Here is an 18,346-nt window from a genome sequence, read left to right on the forward strand (position 1 = left end):
ATTACTGTACATGGAAAATTTTTCTTCCAGACATGACTGAACATAAGCGAGTATTTGCAACGGTGATTGCTCGCAATGCCAAAGATATAGATGCTTTGATTGAGTCATTACCTTCAGAGGATTCTTCTGCTGAACTTCAGGTGGGAAAAAATAATATCCTGGCAGTTTATATCACTGTAAACTTGCCCAAAATCTCACACAGTGTAGACAAAGTTTTATTTAAAAATAATGAATGAACTTTGTAGTTTTTCTGATGAAGTATGTGTTGAGATCTGTGTGAAAATAGAATAAGGAAAAGCAGAATTTTTAGGACTATATAGTCACACACATTTATAGAGGCACAATGCAACAAATTTGTTGCACTATAAAAATGTTTTTTTAAAATCTCCTCTAGCTATACCTTTTGACACTACATTTCATGTTATCAATCACCTTCTTGTACCCATAGTAGTTCAGTGCCCTGCCCTTCCACCTTATTGGTCTTCCTTAAAATATTTCACTACTCATCCAATTCAGTGAAGTGTGTTAATCTTTATTAAGTTACAAATACTGCATTGCTCTTATCATATCACCTATAAAATACTCTTTTCTGTACAGATTTTGCACTTTCCTTGGATGCAGTGTAATTTATTGTTTTCATGTGCAAACAGAAAGCAAAGGCAGCATAAAGACCATGAAAACAATGTTCACAATTTAGTGTTACCATGGTTTGTTCAGTGGTCTTGAGTCAATAAAAACCAACATTGCCTAAGAGGACAAATTGATGACTCCATCCTCTTAGGCATCCATCCATCCATCCATTCTGCACTGATCTGCAGAAAAAAAATAAGCAAATTCAAACAATGGAAAAAACACTGTTAAAGTTTCCCCATCTGTTCCAACCATTATCTCTGGCTGTATGGAAGATTCAAAAGACAGTATCTACAGATGCAGGAGACCATATCTGAATATTCCTACAGACAAATGAAACATTAAGGAAATGATTTGTTTACTAATTCAGATTGTGGCGCTTATTCATTTCTGCTGTGGAATACCTCATATGCAAAGTCTAAATTGCACTAACACAATGTCTGCATTCTTTATCCAAGAATTTATCTCAGTATGTACAATCAGTCATTTGCCTAGTGTGGCATCATCCAAGTTTACTGATAATTGTTGTTGTTAATTCATATCAGGGAAAAATCACCTGTCAGAGATCTGTCATATGAGAGCCTGTTCAGTGGTGATGGCAATCTGATAGGTCTTCTGATGCTGGAAGTATTACTGGAGGTTGCCTGCAGTAACAGGAATGGCAGCTAAAGGTGTATGCTCCTAGAATTTTTTCCTGTTTGCCTTCAGTCATTATTGACTGAAAGACAGTTGTTCTGTTGTGTTCTCTAAACACATGGTTCTGCTAAGCTTTTCTCAGCAAATTGTGGAGATGCCATCCTGGTGCAAAATGTCAGGTGGGGTAGGTAGTGGTTTCCTGGGACATTGGCACTACCAGTCATCTCAGAAGTACCTGGAAATCAGGAGACATGTGTAGCTGCTGTACACCCATTCTCAGTGGTGCTTCTCTTTTCCTCTCTTACCTCATTCTTATGTTATGCTGGATAAAACAGTTACTGAAACTCCTAGATCCTCTGTGATGGCTACTTCAATTTCTGACTTCTACACAGACATCTACTCTCCTAGGAACTGGGAACCAGTTTTTAGCAACCTCTGAAAGCCTACACCTGATTGTAGTGTTATCCATATCACCTTCTCTTCACCTCTGACATCCCCTCCCAGCTCACACTTCACCTTAACCATGGAATTGGCTTATCCCACCACACATTGATGATTCTCAGCTTGTCTGAGTCAGGCAACAGTATGGCACATACCTATCTACGAAATGACCCAGACAAACCACTGAAGACTTAAAAAAAAGTCACCACTTCTCCCATTACAAGAAATTTATAAATATCTTTCTTTCTTTATCATGGACAAAATTCTTCACACTTGAACTTAAAGTGCCATTTACATAAATGATCATTACACTGGGCAAGAATTTCTGAACTCCATTGGACAAAACATCTCTTTCTACACTTTATGAATTCAGATAACGTTGAAAAGCTATCACACCTATATGTGGGTTCCAGAAAATTAGCGCATTATGGAAATTTGTATTATGTAAAGTGAAGAAAGTATGAGAAAATTGGTTTACATTCTAGAGACCTCCAAATTTTCCAAACAACTTTTTTTAAAATATGCTTTGATACATTTCATTTTTTCTTCTATGGCTTAACTTGTTTCTTACTATAGATACCTCAGCACTCCACCCATCCTTTCCCTTCATCTTTCCTATAGTTCACCTCTTTCTTTTTATAGACCCATCTGCCAACATATCCACTCCACTCCCAGTTATTTAAATATACAGTGGACCCCCAGTTTACGATCAGCTCCCAATGCGACCAATTATGTAAGTGTATTTATGCAAGTGCGTTTGTATGTGTATGTTTGGGGGTCTGAAATGGACTAATCTAATTCACAATATTCATTATGGGAACAAATTCGGTCAGTACTGGCACCTGAACATTCTTCTGGAATGAAATAATATCGTAAACCGGGGGTCCACTGTATTTACTTCCTCCATACTCCTTCTTTCCAGTCTGATATCCAATTTCTATTGCCAAAACATTTTTATTAGTTGCATTACCTTGCTCTTGTTTTGTATTCACCTTTTTAATTTCCTTCTTTTATACACCCACCCAAACTCATCTACCAATCTTTGCAACTTCACTTCAGAATCTTCCCAAAGGACTGTCATTGGCAAAGATCAACTATGGCTTCTACTTCTTACGGGATTCAGTATCTTTTAACCCTTTGAGGGTTTTTGTCGTACTAGTACGTCTTACGCGTAGGGGTTTTTGACGTACTAGTACGCATAAATTCTAGCGGCCTCAAATCTCGCGCGAAAAGGCTGGTAGGCCTAGGTGTGAGAGAATGGGTCTGCGTGGTCGGTGTGCGCGGTAGAAAAAAAAATCTGGGACCCAGTGGTGCATTTTGGGAATGCCCTCTTAGTAAACAAAGTCCACCATGCCTCGCGGTAAGAAGCTCCTCACTCCTCGGCGAATTGGGACACTTTTGTTCCCCAGTGACAGTTCTAATAGTGATGGAAGTGCCAGTGAAGATGAGTTTCGTGGTTTTAGTGAGGTTTTGACCGAAACTAATGACCATAATATCGGTAATAGTGAAGAAAACCCAGACGACCCTCAGCCTTCCACCTCTGGTGCTGGGCCCTCGTGTTCACGTTCAGTTGTTCCAGAACCCAAGAGGAAACTTCTATTTTCCCAAATCCCAGACTCAGATGAGAGCATGGGTGATGATAGTGATAGTGAATATGAACTACAAGCTCTTCAAACTAGTTCCAGTAGTGATAGTGAAGTGCAATATTCCCCAGTGAAGCGTCAGTATATACGACGATATATGCGCTCTGGAAGTGTGCCATATGCTATTCCAAGGGGAAGGAGTGTATCTCGGAGTACATCCCGTGGCTGTACAACAGGAACAGACAGTGAAAATGACGAAGATACTGTTGCAATTGGGATGGAAAATGTGAGTGGTGGTAGTGGTGCCGGCGGTGAGGCACCAGCAGTGGGCCATGCTGCCACCCACGCTGCCACCCACGCCGCTGCCTCAGCTGATCTAGAACAAAGGCCACCATCCCCCACTCCCCCACCACACCAGCCTCCACAACCACAACCTCCACAACCACAACCACCTGTCATTGTCCAGTACCCACCAGCAGACAGCACCTGGGATTGGCAGGAAGCTGTCAATTTTGTTCCAAATCCCCACCAGTTTGATGGCAGCCAAAGTGGAATACGGCCATCTTGTGCACTTGGGAACAATGCCACTGAACTGGAATGTTTCGAGTTATTCTTTGACGAACCACTGATGAAAAGTATTGTCATGGAAAGCAACACATACTACGAGTACACCATGGCAAACACATTACTTTCACCAAAATCACGTCTACACCAATGGAAGGAGGCAACTGTGGCTGAGATGTATCTTTTCTTTGCCACAATAATGCTTATGCCACATGTGTATAAGCACAAAGTGAAATCATACTGGTCAACAGACCCCCTGATTGCAACACCAGGTTTCAGTGATATAATGCCAGTGAATCAATTTGTGCTAATGTTACGTATGCTTCACTTCTCAGATAAAACCAGGCCTGACAGAACTGACAGGTTATATAAGATTAGGAATGTGTTTGTGTATCTTAAACAGAAATTCAGTACGCATTTTTATCCCTTCAGGAAGCTTGTAATTGACGAGTCTTTGATTCTGTTCAAAGGAAGACTCTCTTTCAAGCAGTACATACCAAGCAAGAGGAAACGCTTTGGTATAAAGTTGTTTGTGCTTTGTGATTGTTACAGTGGTCTGGTATTGGATATTATTGTGTACACTGGAAGTTATACATTGCAAAATACCAGGAAGTTATTGGGCATCTCAGGTGATGTGGTTCGAACAATGATAGAACCATACCTTGGTAAGGGGCATATATTATATACAGATAACTGGTACACAAGCCCCTCACTCAGTGATTTTTTGCGAGTGAACATGACAGATGTGTGTGGCACAGTGCGTGCAAATCGAAAACATATGCCCAGGTTTGACGCTGGCACTCGTAGAGGTGAGGTGCAGGCGTTTGCTGCCAATGACATCATGGCATTTCGGTGGCATGACAAACAAGATGTCACACTGTTGTCATCAATTCACCCTAATGAAATGGCAGACAGTGGCAGGCAGCATAGAGAGAGAAATGAACCCATTCTAAAACCTGCAGCTGTGATTGATTACACCTTCAACATGCGTTCAGTGGACAAATGTGACATGCAGATTGGGTTTGCTGATTGTGTTCGCAAGAGTTATAAGTGGTACATCAAACTGTTTTTCCATCTTCTGGACATTTCCATGCTCAATGCTTATAATATGTATAAGATGAGCACCAGAAACAAACCACAGTACGGCGAATTCTGTTTGTCTGTCATCAGACAAATAGTATTCAAGTACCAAGGAACAGCACCTACAATTGACCGCCCACCAAATTATCAACAACTACCTGCTCGTCTGAAGCATGGTGATCACTTCCTGGTAAAACTGCCTGCTACTGCTTTGAAGAAAAAGGCTCAGAAGAGGTGTTACGTCTGTTCACATACAAAAAAATGCCCACAACAATGCAGAGACACTCGTTTTATGTGTGAGGAGTGCAAAACTCCACTGTGCATGACACCATGTTTCAAAGAGTTCCACAGGCTGCAGAACTTCTAGAAACATTCCCTGTGACTGTATATGTGTATATAAAATATAGAAAAATAGTAATAAACAACATTTGATATTGTTTGTTTGTGTAAATATTTTCTGTAAACAAAATAATGACAACAGTGTTTACGCCCTTATTGTGTAGTATTGAAAAAGAAATAACTTACAAAATACTGATCATGTTGGCCTCAGAGGCCATAAAAGTTACTCAGAAAAAGAAAAATTGAAAAATAATTGAAAATAGTACATAAAAAAGTAAATAGAAAAATACGGGTGACGGCAGTCGGCGATGTTACCATATGTTGTTCAATTTTGGCAAATTTCACACCTCCATATCTCGGTAAGTATTGACGTTAAAATTTTTTTGTTTAGCCTATAATGTTTAGAAAAAAATACTCTATTTTTTCATAAGAAAAAATAATTTTTTTTTTTTTTTGAAATTTGGCCGACCCTGAGAACGAGTTTCGGAGAGGGCCTGTCGACCCTCAAAGGGTTAATAATACGCATATTTCCCCAACACCTTGGCCTTTTTTTTTTTTTTTGAACAAAGCCATATCCCACCAAGGCAGTGTAGCTCAAAAAGAAAAACGAAAGTTTCTCTTTTTAAATTTAGTAATTTACACAAGAGAAGGGGTTACTAGCCCCTTGCCCCCAGCATTTTAGTCACCTCTTACAACACGCATAGCTTACGGAGGAAGAATTCTGTTCCGCTTCCCTATGGAGATAAGAGGAAATACACAAGAAGAAGAACCAGAAAGAAAATAGAAAACCCAGAGGGGTGTGTATATATATGCTTGTACATGTATGTGTAGTGTGACCTAAGTGTAAGTAAAAGTAGCAAGATGTACCTGAAATCTTGCATGTTTATGAGACAGAAAAATGGATACCAGCAATCCTACCATCATGTAAAACAATTACAGGCTTTCGTTTTACACTCACTTGGCAGGACGGTAGTACCTTCCTGGCCAGTTGCTGTTTACCAACCTACTACTTAAAACCTTGGCATTTACTGTAATTAATTTAAAGCTCCATCAATAACAATATTAAACATTCATGGTGATTTCACACATCTCTGCCAGGCCTATTTTTACTTGAGACTGATCATCCCCTCTCTCCTGCATACCTGAGCCTCACTCTCATAAAATCTTTATACTACTTAAGTACCATACTAACCATTCCATTCATTTGCTACATGTGCCACATGCTTCCCTATCCACTATCATATGCCTTATCTAAATCCAGAAATATGGCAAGTAGTTCCTTACCCTTATTTAAGTATTCTCCACTTACATGATTCAGTATAAACACTTTGTCTGTATATCCATTACTTCTTGTACTCCTCTTTTGCCTTACCCCTAATTCAAAAATAATTTTACTTTGCTCAGTATACTCAACATGCTTATTCCTCTATAGTTCTTAAACTCTTTTCCCCTGTTACCTTATACAGAGCAACTATGCATGCTTTCTGTCAATCCTTGGGTACCTTTTCTTCTTTCAGCATATGTTGAACAAATGCACCAGTCACTCGAAAACTATATCCCCACCTGCTGTTAACATCTGTCTTAATCCCATCTGTTCCATCTGCCTCCCTCTCATTCTAACTGCTGCATCATGCACTTTCCCCACATCCACCTCTGGCTCTTTTTTACCGCTATTAGATTTTTTCCCCTCCCTGTCCAGTGCATGCAATCACTACCTCCCTTTCATCATCAACATTTAACAGCTCCTCAGTATAATCTCGCCATCTGTTCAAACCTCCACCTCTCCATATAACATCTCTCCTCTCTTGTTTTTAATTGCTAAGGCCAGTTGGTCCTGATTCTTTCTCATCTTAATAATATCTCTCCAAAACTGTTTCTTATTCTCAGCAAAATTTTTTGATAAAGATTAACTCATTCTCTCACTGGTTCTCTTATTGGACTTCCTTGCAACTCTTTTAATATCTTTTCTTTTCTGTACAGTGGACCCCCGGTATTCGATATTAATCCGTTCCTGAGAGCTCATCGAATACCGATAATATCGAATACCGATAATATCGAATACCGATATCGAATACCGATAATATCGAAAACCGAATCAATTTTCCTCATAAGAAATAATGGAAATCAAATTAATCCGTGCAAGACACCCAAAAGTATGAAAAAAAAAAATTTTACTACATGGAATATTAAGTTTAATGCAATAGAATAATAACAATAAAATAATTGACACTTACCTTTAATGAAGATCTGGTGATGATTGATGGGATGGGAGGAGGGGAGAGGTGTTAAGTGTATAGAAGGGGAATCCCCTTCCATTAGGACTTGAGGTAGCAAGTCCTTTTCTGGGGTTACTTCCCTTCTTTTAATGCCATTAGGACCAGCTTCAGAGTCACTGGATTTCTGTCGCACAACATATCTGTCCATAGTGGCCTGTACCTCCCGTTCCTTTATGACATCCCTAAAGTGTTTCACAACATTGTTAGTGTAATAGTCACCAGCACGGCTTGCAATAGCTGTGTTAGGGTGATTGTCATCAAAAAAGGTTTGAACTTTAAGCCACATTGCACACATTTCCTTAATCTTTGAAGTAGGCAACTTCTTCAATTTCTCTATCCCCTCCTCCAAAGCAGTTTCCTCGGGTCTGCCCTCTTGTTGTTCAAGATGATCTATCAGCTCATCAGTGGTTAGTTCTTCACTGTCCTCCTCCACCAACTCTTCCACATCCTCCCCACTAACCTCCAACCTTCCCCAATGCCACAATGGATTCCTCAACTGGCATAGGATTCTCAGGGTTAGCCTCAAATCCTTCAAAATCCCTTTTGTCTACACATTCTGGCCACAGTTTTTTCCAAGCAGAGTTCAAGGTCCTCTTAGTCACTCCCTCCCAAGCCGTACCTATCAGGTTTATACAATTGAGGATATTAAAGTGATCCTTCCAAAACTCTTTTAGAGTCAGTTGAGTTTCTGTGGTCACTATAAAGCACTTTTGAAACATAGCTTTTGTGTACAGTTTCTTGAAGTTGGAAATGACCTGCTGGTCCATGGGCTACAGGAGAGGAGTGGTATTAGGAGGCAAAAACTTGACCTTAATGAAGCTCATGTCCCCAGAAAGTCGCTCTGACAAGTCTGTAGGATGACCAGGGGCATTGTCTAATACCAGGAGGCACTTAAGGTCTAATTTCTTTTCAGTTAGGTAATTTTTCACAGTGGGGGCAAATGCATGGTGTAACCAGTCATAGAAAAAGTCCCTAGTGACCCATGCCTTACTGTTTGCCCTCCACAGCACACACAAGTTAGCCTTGAGGACATTGTTTTTCCTGAACACTCTGGGAGTTTCAGAGTGATACACCAATAAAGGCTTCACTTTGCAATCACCACTAGCATTGGCACACATCAACAGAGTAAGCCTGTCTTTCATAGGCTTATGTCCTGGGAGTGCCTTTTCCTTCTGGGTAATGTAGGTCCTGCTTGGCATTTTCTTCCAAAGGCCTGTTTCGTCGCAATTAAACACTTGTTCAGGTTTCAGTCCTTCACTGTCTATGTAATCCTTGAATTCCTTCACATATTTTTCAGCTGCTTTTTGGTCCGAACTGGCAGCCTCACCATGCCTAATCACACTATGTATGCCACTACGATTCTTAACCCTTTGACTGTCGCAACCCCCAATCCTGAGGTGTCTCCTGGTGTTGCCAAATTTAAAAAAAAAAATTATTTTTTCATATGAAATGATAGAGAATCTTTTCCCGATTGTAATGACACCAAAAAAAACGAAATTTGATGGAAAACTGACGGAATTATGCTCTCGCGAAGTTAGCGACCTCGGCGCTGTTTACAAATCGGCGATTTCGCCCACTTTGAGCCCTATTTTCGGCTAATTCCATTGTTCCAGTCGCCCAAACTCATAGCTATTTCTTTAGAACTCCATTTTTTCTATCGATTGAGTGCAAGAAACTGCCCATTTACCGATTTCAACTACCTAATAATGTGGTCAGAAATTTGCAATTTGGCCAATTTCATGAAAAGTAAAAAATATGACAATTTCAAAATAAGGTCCAGAATGAGCAATGCAGACATTCCTGGCTCTAAAATAACATTTTCTTTGCTCATCAGTCATGTCTCCAGGGCCCTCTGATATTACTCTTGCTTTCTATTTTGAATTTTTATTCAAACAAAAAATAGAAGACTTACTATTATGCAGACTACTGCAATACTGTAATAATTGTATAAATAACATCAACCCATTCATGACTGCATATTAGAATGGCTAGTTTGACATTTATTGGACAATGGCGTTATTTGTTTACTTTTGAACATTGGCAAAAATCAAGCATTTCCCCTTCTTTGAGCTCCATTTCTAGGTTCTTTTTATAGTAAAATCAATCAAAATCACCTCTATTTCTATAATATGTTTTCCATTCTATCAAATGAGACCAAGAAAACGAGAATACAACCATAAATACCATACGAAAATAGACCACAAAGTCGGCATTTTAATTAAAAAAAACGGTCGGAGTTTTTTTTTTTCTCATTATGCACTGCGTGCTCCAGGATTTTTTTTATATGGTGCACACTGACCACACAGACCCATTCTCTCACATGTGGGCCTACCAGCTTTCTCCTGCTTGATTTGAAGCCGCTAGAATTTATGAGTATATATACATCAAACACGGTACCTCGTAAGACGTATATATACGGCCGCGACAGTCAAAGGGTTAAATCTTTCAAACCAGCCTTTGCTGGCCTTAAATTCACTCACATCACCACTATTTGCAGGCAATTTCTTTACCAAATCGTCATGCAGTTGCCTAGCCTTTTCACAAATGATCGCTTGAGAGATGCTATCTCCTGCTATCTGTTTTTCATTTATCCACACCAATAACAATCTCTCAGCATTTTCTAACACTTGCGGTCGCTGCTTCGTAATCACAGTTGCACCTTTTGCAAGAACAGCTTCCTTGATTGCCGTTTTCCTGGTCACTATAGTAGAGATGGTTGATTGGGGTTTATTATACATCCTAACCAGCTCCGACACACACTCCACTTTCGTACTTTGCAATTATCTCTTTCTTCATTTCATAAGTCATTAGCGACTTTTTTCTTGAAGGGTTGGCACTAGAAGCTTTCTTGGGGCCCATGGTGACTTATTTTGCAGAAACAAGCACCAAACACAGTGATAATATGGAATGTACCGAATGTATCCTTAGATGCGCGCACACTGGCTGGCTTGTAAACACTGGCACACAAGGGGCAGTTCAGGCCACACGTGGACACATCTCATACAAATCGTATCGAATACCAGGTTTTCAATCGAATACCGAGGAAAATTTTTTGCGATATAATGTATCGAATACCGGATTTATCGAATACCGATGCCATCAAATACCGGGGGTCCACTGTATATACTCGGTCTTTCAAGTATCCTGTCTACACTATAAATAATCTCTCATATGCTAACTTTTCCTCACTTACCACCCTTGTCATCTTATAATTTCTCTAATTATTCTTTTTCCCACCAGCACTCACTTTCCTGTAACCACAAGCTGCTTCTGAGCACTCTAGCACTGCATTCGTAAATCTTACTACTATGATCACCTCATTGCCTGTAGTCTCTGAAACCCACTTTTTTCTCAGTTGCTTATGTATTCCCCTAACTGTTTGTGCCTTTAGTTTATTCCCCTTTAGTTCTCTCTTGCCCACCGTGCCAGTCTCACTGTAGTTACCACTAAACAGTGATCTGATATGTTGCTCCTCTAAAAGCTTGCACTATCCTAGGTCTGCCCATCAACCTTTTATATACTAATGCATATCATAGCAGACTGCTGCTATTATACACTATATCATATGGATATTGTATACCTGTTTATCCTCTCTTAAAGTAAGCACAGATGCTCCTCACTTTACTATGGTTTGATTTAGGATATTTAGGTCTTATGATGGTGAGATATCAATGCACATTTGTAATGTACAATACTGTACATTTATTGATAGCATGAACTTGCATTCATTTATTTACTTTTCAGTACTGGTATTTAGTTACAGTAATTAGTGACAGTAGTTATTTATTCAATTTTTTTTATCAAACCGGCCATGTCCCACCAAGGCAGGGTTACCTGGAGTTTACCTGGAGAGGGTTTCGGGGTCAGCACCCCCGCATCTCGGTCTGAGACCAGGCCTCATGGTGGATCAAGGTCTGATCAACCAGGCTATTACTGCTGGCTGCGCGCAGGCTGACGAACGAACCACAGCCCAGTTGGTCTGGTACTGACTTTAGGTGCCTGTCCAGTGCCTTCTTAAAGACACTTATTGTGTTGTCTCTCAGTGTACTCGTGGCACCCCTGCTTTTCATCGGGGGAATGTTGCATTTCCTGCCAAGTCTTTTGCTTTCATAGGGAGTGATTTTCATGTGCAGGTTTGGTACAAATCCCTGCAGGACCTTCCAAGTGTATATTATCATTTATCTCTCGCCTGCATTCCAGGGAATACAGATCAAGGACCTTCAGCCATTTCCAGTACCTATGTGTGCCATGAAAGTTCTTTGTACACTCTCCATGTCTGCAATGTCACCAGCCATTAGTGTACAGCAGTATTCCAGCCTAGAGAACACAAGCGATTTGAAGAGAACCATCATGGGCTTTGTGTCCCTAGTTTTTGAAGGTCCTCATTATCCATCCTATCATTTTCTAGCAGATGAGGTAGATACATTGTTGTGGTCTTTGAAGGTGAGATCCTCTGACCTTATCACTCCAAGGGCCTTCACATTACTTTCTCACACTATTGTATGGATAGAATTTGTCATATACCCTGATACATTTTTAATTTCCTCAAGTTTCCCATATCCGAGTAGTTGAAATTTCTCCTCGTTGAACTTCATATTGTTTTAAGTGGCCCATTCGAAGATTTGGTTGATGTCCGCTTGGAGTCTTGCAGTGTCTTCGTTGGAGGTCACTGCCATGGTAATCTGGGTGTCATCCACAAAGCAAGACACGGGGCTATGGTTTCTCTTCATAAATTTAGTAACGTATACGGGAGAAGGGGTTACTAGCCCCTTACTCCCAACATTTTAGTTGCCTCTTACGATACGCATGGCTTATGGAGGAAGAATTCTGTTCATCTTCCACATGGAGTACTGTACTTATTTTTTTTTTTTCGAACAAACCAGCCGTATCCCACCAAGGCAGGGTGGCCCAAAAAGAAAAATGAAAGTTTCTCTTTTTAAATTAAGTAATTTATACAGGAGAAGGGGTTACTAGGCCCTTGCTCCTGGCATTTTAGTCACCTCTTAGAACACGCATGGCTTATGGAGGAAGAATTCTGTTCCTCTTCCCCATGGAGATAAGAGGAAATAAACAAGAACTAGAAAGAAAATAGAAGAAAACCCAGAGGGGTGTGTGTATATATACACTTGTACATGTATGTGTAGTGTGACCTAAGTGTAAGTAGAAGTAGCAAGACGTACCTGAAATCTTGCATGTTTATGAGACAGAAAAGACACCAGCAATCTTACCATCATGTCAAACAGTTACAGGTTTCCATTTTACACTCACTTGGCAGGATGGTAGTACCTCCCTGGGTGGCTGCTGTCTACCAACCTACTACCTATACTGTACTTATATATTTATATCTTATACATTCATATTCGACTTAAGATATTTTCAACTTAAGATGGGTTAATCGGAACATAACCCCATCGTAAGTCGAGGAGCACCTGTAATACCCATTATTAAACCTCTTTCTGTACATAATTCATGTAGATGACCCCCATTTTCATTTAACCTTGGCACTCCTAACTTACCTACTGTGTCATCTAGAACGTAAGGTAAATTTATAATTTTTACCTTGTAAAATATTAAAAAAAAATATTTGGTAAATTTATGGGTTTCAGGAAAAAAACCTTTATTTTTCACTTCACATCAAGCTATTTTTTATAAGGTATTGATTTTCAGGAACATAACCAGTGCCTTATTAGAGGTTTACTGTTTATGTGCAATGAATAAATTAAAGATACCAGATTTAATAGTGAGCTCAATTTGCATTAAATCATTAGTTTTACAAGGAGAGAAATTATTAGTATATGTGCAACGTATTCCATGTTTTACAGACAGCTAGCATGCGGGTATTGGAACAAGAAGGTGAAGAAGCTGCACAGAGACTCCAGCGAGGTATTGACCGAGGGGATAAATTATTAGAAGAAATTAATAGAGCACTTACCGAAATTGCTAATACCCAGTTAGCAATAAATCGCATAACAGAGGCATCTCAGGGAGATGCACTTAAAATGTGAACTTTTATGAATAATACATTTTTCTCGATACACATAAGAGTGCTTCCAGAAATTGCTGGGTACAGCACTTTTTTTGTGTGTGTATTCCTACCAGCACAGATTTTTTCTTTTACTTATAAAAAGTTTGGTGAGAAATAGCTTCAATTCCAGGTTTGATATTAAATCATTTTCCTTGAGCTGGAGTGACTTATGTTCTGTTGTTCAACTTGTATAAAAATATGTATACTGTACTCTACTATACATGTTTATTGGCTACTGTGTGAGGATCTTCAGAAGTAAGCATTTTTGTTTAATCTTTTAATATTTTTCCTTATCTTTCTGTATACTGTATTGTAAACCCCCAGTTTAACTGACTATGAAAATGCAGGACAGAATTCACTTGGTCAGTTAATTCAGAAAAGGGCAAAGTCTTTTGGTTTAGAAGTGTCCATTTTTTTATAATCACTGGCAAACAATCAGATGTTTATCCACCACTATTTCCATTACTGGACAACTGCTCTTTCCTACTAGTCCACTAAACCAAGACTTTACAGTAATTATTTTGTTTTTAAAATGTTTCATTTATTTTGTACTTTTTGTCTAATTTTCTCAACAGATACAATTCTGAGCATATACCTTTCCATGTGATTTATGATTATTGCAGTTGGCTAAACTATACACAAACTCTGACAAAATTGACATAATTATTTTCTTAACATAGACTATCATCTCACAAATTTTCACTTCAAGAAATTCAAAATATTCAGCTACACAATTTCTAATCACTTATAAATTAAAGACATGATGCATTAGTAGGTAATAGATACATTAATGATTGTTTTAAAGTTATATAACCCTTGTGGTTTAGCACTTATTTTTTATTATAATAATTTAAAGCTGTATAATATACAAGGGCAGGTCATTTTATTAATGTTCTTTTTATAGTGGGTTATTTGAGTATATTTCATAATGAAGTGAGATGTATCTGTGAATGCCTTTGTCTAATTTAAGCTTACAACAATTGGTGGATCCCTCGCTCAGTTACTGACACTAGCTATGTGAGTGGAAATTCTTCTTTTATTTTTGCATTGAATGTGTCAGGAGCTGATGTAGTAAGATTTATTTACCAGCTGTACTGCTTCATTAATATTACACAAGTATAGTGTGAGGAATGAGTTATGTCTGTACAATATGACTTTGTTTAGCATCAGTGATAAATTCCTCAAAAACCTTAGTTAAGTGAAACGACATTTACCAGAACACATTTTTCTATTGCATCTTTGTTATATAATTAGAGATGCTTCCTTGAACAAAAAAGTTACACTATACTAGTACAGTACCACTGAATTTTGGAGATAGGAGCAAACATGCACCAATAGTGTGTATGCAAGAGATGTCAACTATAATGACAGACCTAGGTATAAACACAGTAACTTATAAACCTTAAAGGTAAGCTTATCTCTGGATTGGCAAAAGAGAACATTCAGGAGAGGAGTTAACCATCTTATTCCTCCTCTTGGTATATTTGATATATAGTTCCACATTGTTGAGTTTGGAGTGCATTGGAGAGCAGGACATTAATGTTGAGTCTTCTGGGTACGATGACAAATGTTCTTCATATAGCTTAACGATGTCATACTTGTGGGGATGATTCCATGTACAAATTAGGTAAGATGGCACTAGGGAGTGAACCCATAGCTATCCCAACACATTTTCTATAGAAAGTTTCCTAAAGAAAAGCAATTGAAACTGATACATGAAAATGAAAATGTTTATTTCCTTGCAAAGCTTACAATGTGTGGTTTACATATTATAAAATACTAATTACAAAGGCCTCTAGCATGAAAAGGCATATGACAGGGTGGATAGGGTGGCAATATGGCAGATGTTGCAGGTGTGTGGTACAGGAGGTAGGTTACTGAAAGCAGTGAAGAGTTTTTATGAGGATAGTGAACCTCAGGTTAGAGTATGTAAGAGAGAGGGAGATTATTTCCCAGTAAAAGTAGGCCTTAGACAAGGATGTGTGATGTCACCATGGTTGTTCAATATATTTATAGATGGGGTTGTAAGAGAAGTGAGTGAGAGGGTCTTGGCAAGAGGTGTTGAGTTAAAAGATAAAGAATCAAACACAAGGTGGGAGTTGTCACAGTTGCTCTTTACTGATGACACTGTGCTTTTGGGAGATTCTGAAGAGAAGTTGCAGAGGTTGGTGGATGAATTTGGTAGGATATTTAAAAGAAAATTAAAAGTGAATATAGGAAAGAGTAAGGTGATGAGGATAAAAAGATTAGATGATGAAAGATTGGATATCAGATTGGAGGGAGAGAGTATGGAGGAGGTGAATGTATTCAGATATTTAGGAGTGGACGTGTCAGCAGATGGGTCTATGAAGGATGAGGTGAATCATAGAATTGATGAGGGAAAAAAGGGTGAGTGGTGTACTTAGGAGTCTGTGGAAACAAAGAACTTTGTCCATGAAAGCAAAGAGGAGAATGTATGAGAGTACAGTGGACCCTCGCCTAACGCTATTAATCCATTACTGAGAGCTCAACGTTAGGCGAAATTATCGTTAGGCGAATTAATTTTCCCCATAAGAAATAATGGAAATCAAATTAATCCGTTCCTGACACCCCAAAGTATGAACAAAAAAAATTTTTTACCACATGAAATATTAATTTTAATACACACAAACTGAAGAAGACATGCACAGTTACATGACACTTACCTTTATTGAAGATCTGGTGATGATTGATGGGATGGGAGGAGGGGAGAGTGTTGATGGTGTTAGTGTTTAGAAGGGGAATCCCCTTCCATTAGGACTTGAGGTGGCAAGTCCTTTTCTGGGGTTACTTCCCTTCTTCTTTTAATGCCACTAGGACCAGCTTGAGAGTCACTGGACCTCTGTCGCACAACATATCTGTCCATAGAGGCCTGTACCTCCCGTTCCTTTATGACATTCCTAAAGTGTTTCACAACATTGTCAGTGTACAGGTTGCCAACACGGCTTGCAATAGCTGTGTGAGGGTGATTGTTATCAAAAAAGGTTTGCACTTTAAGCCACATTGCACACATTTCCTTAATCTTTGAAGTAGGCAACTCCCTCAATTTCTCTATCCCCTCCTCCGAAGCAGTTTCCTCAGGTGTGGCCTCTTGCTGTTGAAGATGATCTAGCAGCTCATCAGTGGTTAGTTCTTCATTGTCCTCCTCCACCAACTCTTCCACATCCTCCCCACTAACCTCCAACCCCAAGGACTTCCCCAATGCCACAATGGATTCCTCAACTGGCATAGGATTCCCAGGGTTAGCCTCAAACCCTTCAAAATCCCTTTTGTCTACACATTCTGGCCACAGTTTCTTCCAAGCAGAGTTCAAGGTCCTCTTAGTCACTTCCTCCCAAGCCTTACCTATAATGTTTACACAATTGAGGATGCTAAAGTGATCTCTCCAAAACTCTCTTAGAGTCAATTGAGTTTCTGAGGTCACTACAAAGCACCTTTCAAACATAGCTTTTGTGTACAGTTTCTTGAAGTTGGAAATGACCTGCTGGTCCATGGGCTGCAGGAGAGGAGTGGTATTAGGAGGCAAAAACTTGACCTTAATGAAGCTCCTTTCCACAGAAAGTCGCTCTGCCACGTCTGAAGGATGACCAGGAGCATTGTCTAATACCAGGAGGCACTTAAGGTCTAATTTCTTTTCAATTAGGTAATTTTTCACAGTGGGGGCAAATGCATGGTGTAACCAGTCATAGAAAAAGTCCCTAGTGACCCATGCCTTACTGTTTGCCCTCCACAGCACACACAAATTAGCCTTGAGGACATTGTTTTTCCTGAACACTCTGGGAGTTTCAGAGTGATACACCAATAAAGGCTTCACTTTGCAATCACCACTAGCATTGGCACACATCAACAGAGTAAGCCTGTCTTTCATAGGCTTATGTCCTGGGAGTGCCTTTTCCTCCTGAGTAATGTAGGTCCTGCTTGGCATTTTCTTCCAAAACAGGCCTGTTTCGTCACAATTAAACACTTCTTCAGGTTTCAGTCCTTCACTGTGTATGTACTCCTTGGCATTTTCTTCCAAAACAGGCCTGTTTCGTCACAATTAAACACTTCTTCAGGTTTCAGTCCTTCACTGTGTATGTACTCCTTGAATTCCTGCACATATTTTTCAGCCACTTTGTGGTCCGAACTGGCAGCCTCACCATGCCTAATCACACTATGTATGCCACTACGATTCTTAAATCTCTCAAACCAACCTTTGCTGGCCTTAAATTCACTCAAATCATCACTAGTTGCAGGCATTTTTCTAATTAAATCGTCATGCAACTTCCTAGCCTTTTCACATATGATCGCTTGAGAGATGCTATCTCCTGCTATCTGTTTTTTGTTTATCCACACCAATAACAGTCTCTCAACATCTTCTATCACTTGCGATCTCTGTTTCGAAAACAGAGTTGCACCTTTGGCAAGAACAGCTTCCTTGATTGCTGTTTTCTTGCCCACAATAGTAGCGATGGTTGATTGGGGTTTTGTGTACAACCTGGCAAGCTCGGAGACATGCACTCCACTTTCATACTTAACCATGATCTCTTTCTTCATATCCATAGTAATTCTCACTCTTTTTGCTGTAGGGTTGGCACTAGAAGCTTTCTTGGGGCCCATGGTGACTTATTTTGCAGGTGCAATCACTAAAAAGGCTGTGATAATATGAAATGTTGCGATTGTATGCTTGGAAGCGACCGCGGTGGCTGGCTTGTAAACACTGGCACCCACGGAACAAGGGAGGTGGGCTCAGGCCACATGTGGACATGTCTCGA

The 18,346-nt window shown here is 39.5% G+C and overlaps 1 protein-coding gene across 1 annotated transcript in view; it reads left to right on the forward strand.

Annotated features, from left to right (window-relative positions):
- The window catches only part of MED21 (mediator complex subunit 21), a 40,258-nt gene extending 26,417 nt beyond the window's left edge, over positions 1-13,841 (forward strand). The window contains exons 3-4 of the mRNA XM_070095371.1: positions 31-140; positions 13,372-13,841. Coding sequence (XP_069951472.1) covers positions 31-140; positions 13,372-13,554 — 293 coding nt within the window. The 3' untranslated portion in view covers positions 13,555-13,841. The remainder of the gene's footprint in view (positions 1-30; positions 141-13,371) is intronic.
- The last annotated feature ends 4,505 nt before the right edge of the window (positions 13,842-18,346 follow it).

The sequence above is a fragment of the Cherax quadricarinatus genome, chromosome 50 (assembly GCF_038502225.1).
Source record: "Cherax quadricarinatus isolate ZL_2023a chromosome 50, ASM3850222v1, whole genome shotgun sequence".
Classification (NCBI taxonomy): Eukaryota; Metazoa; Arthropoda; class Malacostraca; order Decapoda; family Parastacidae; genus Cherax; species Cherax quadricarinatus.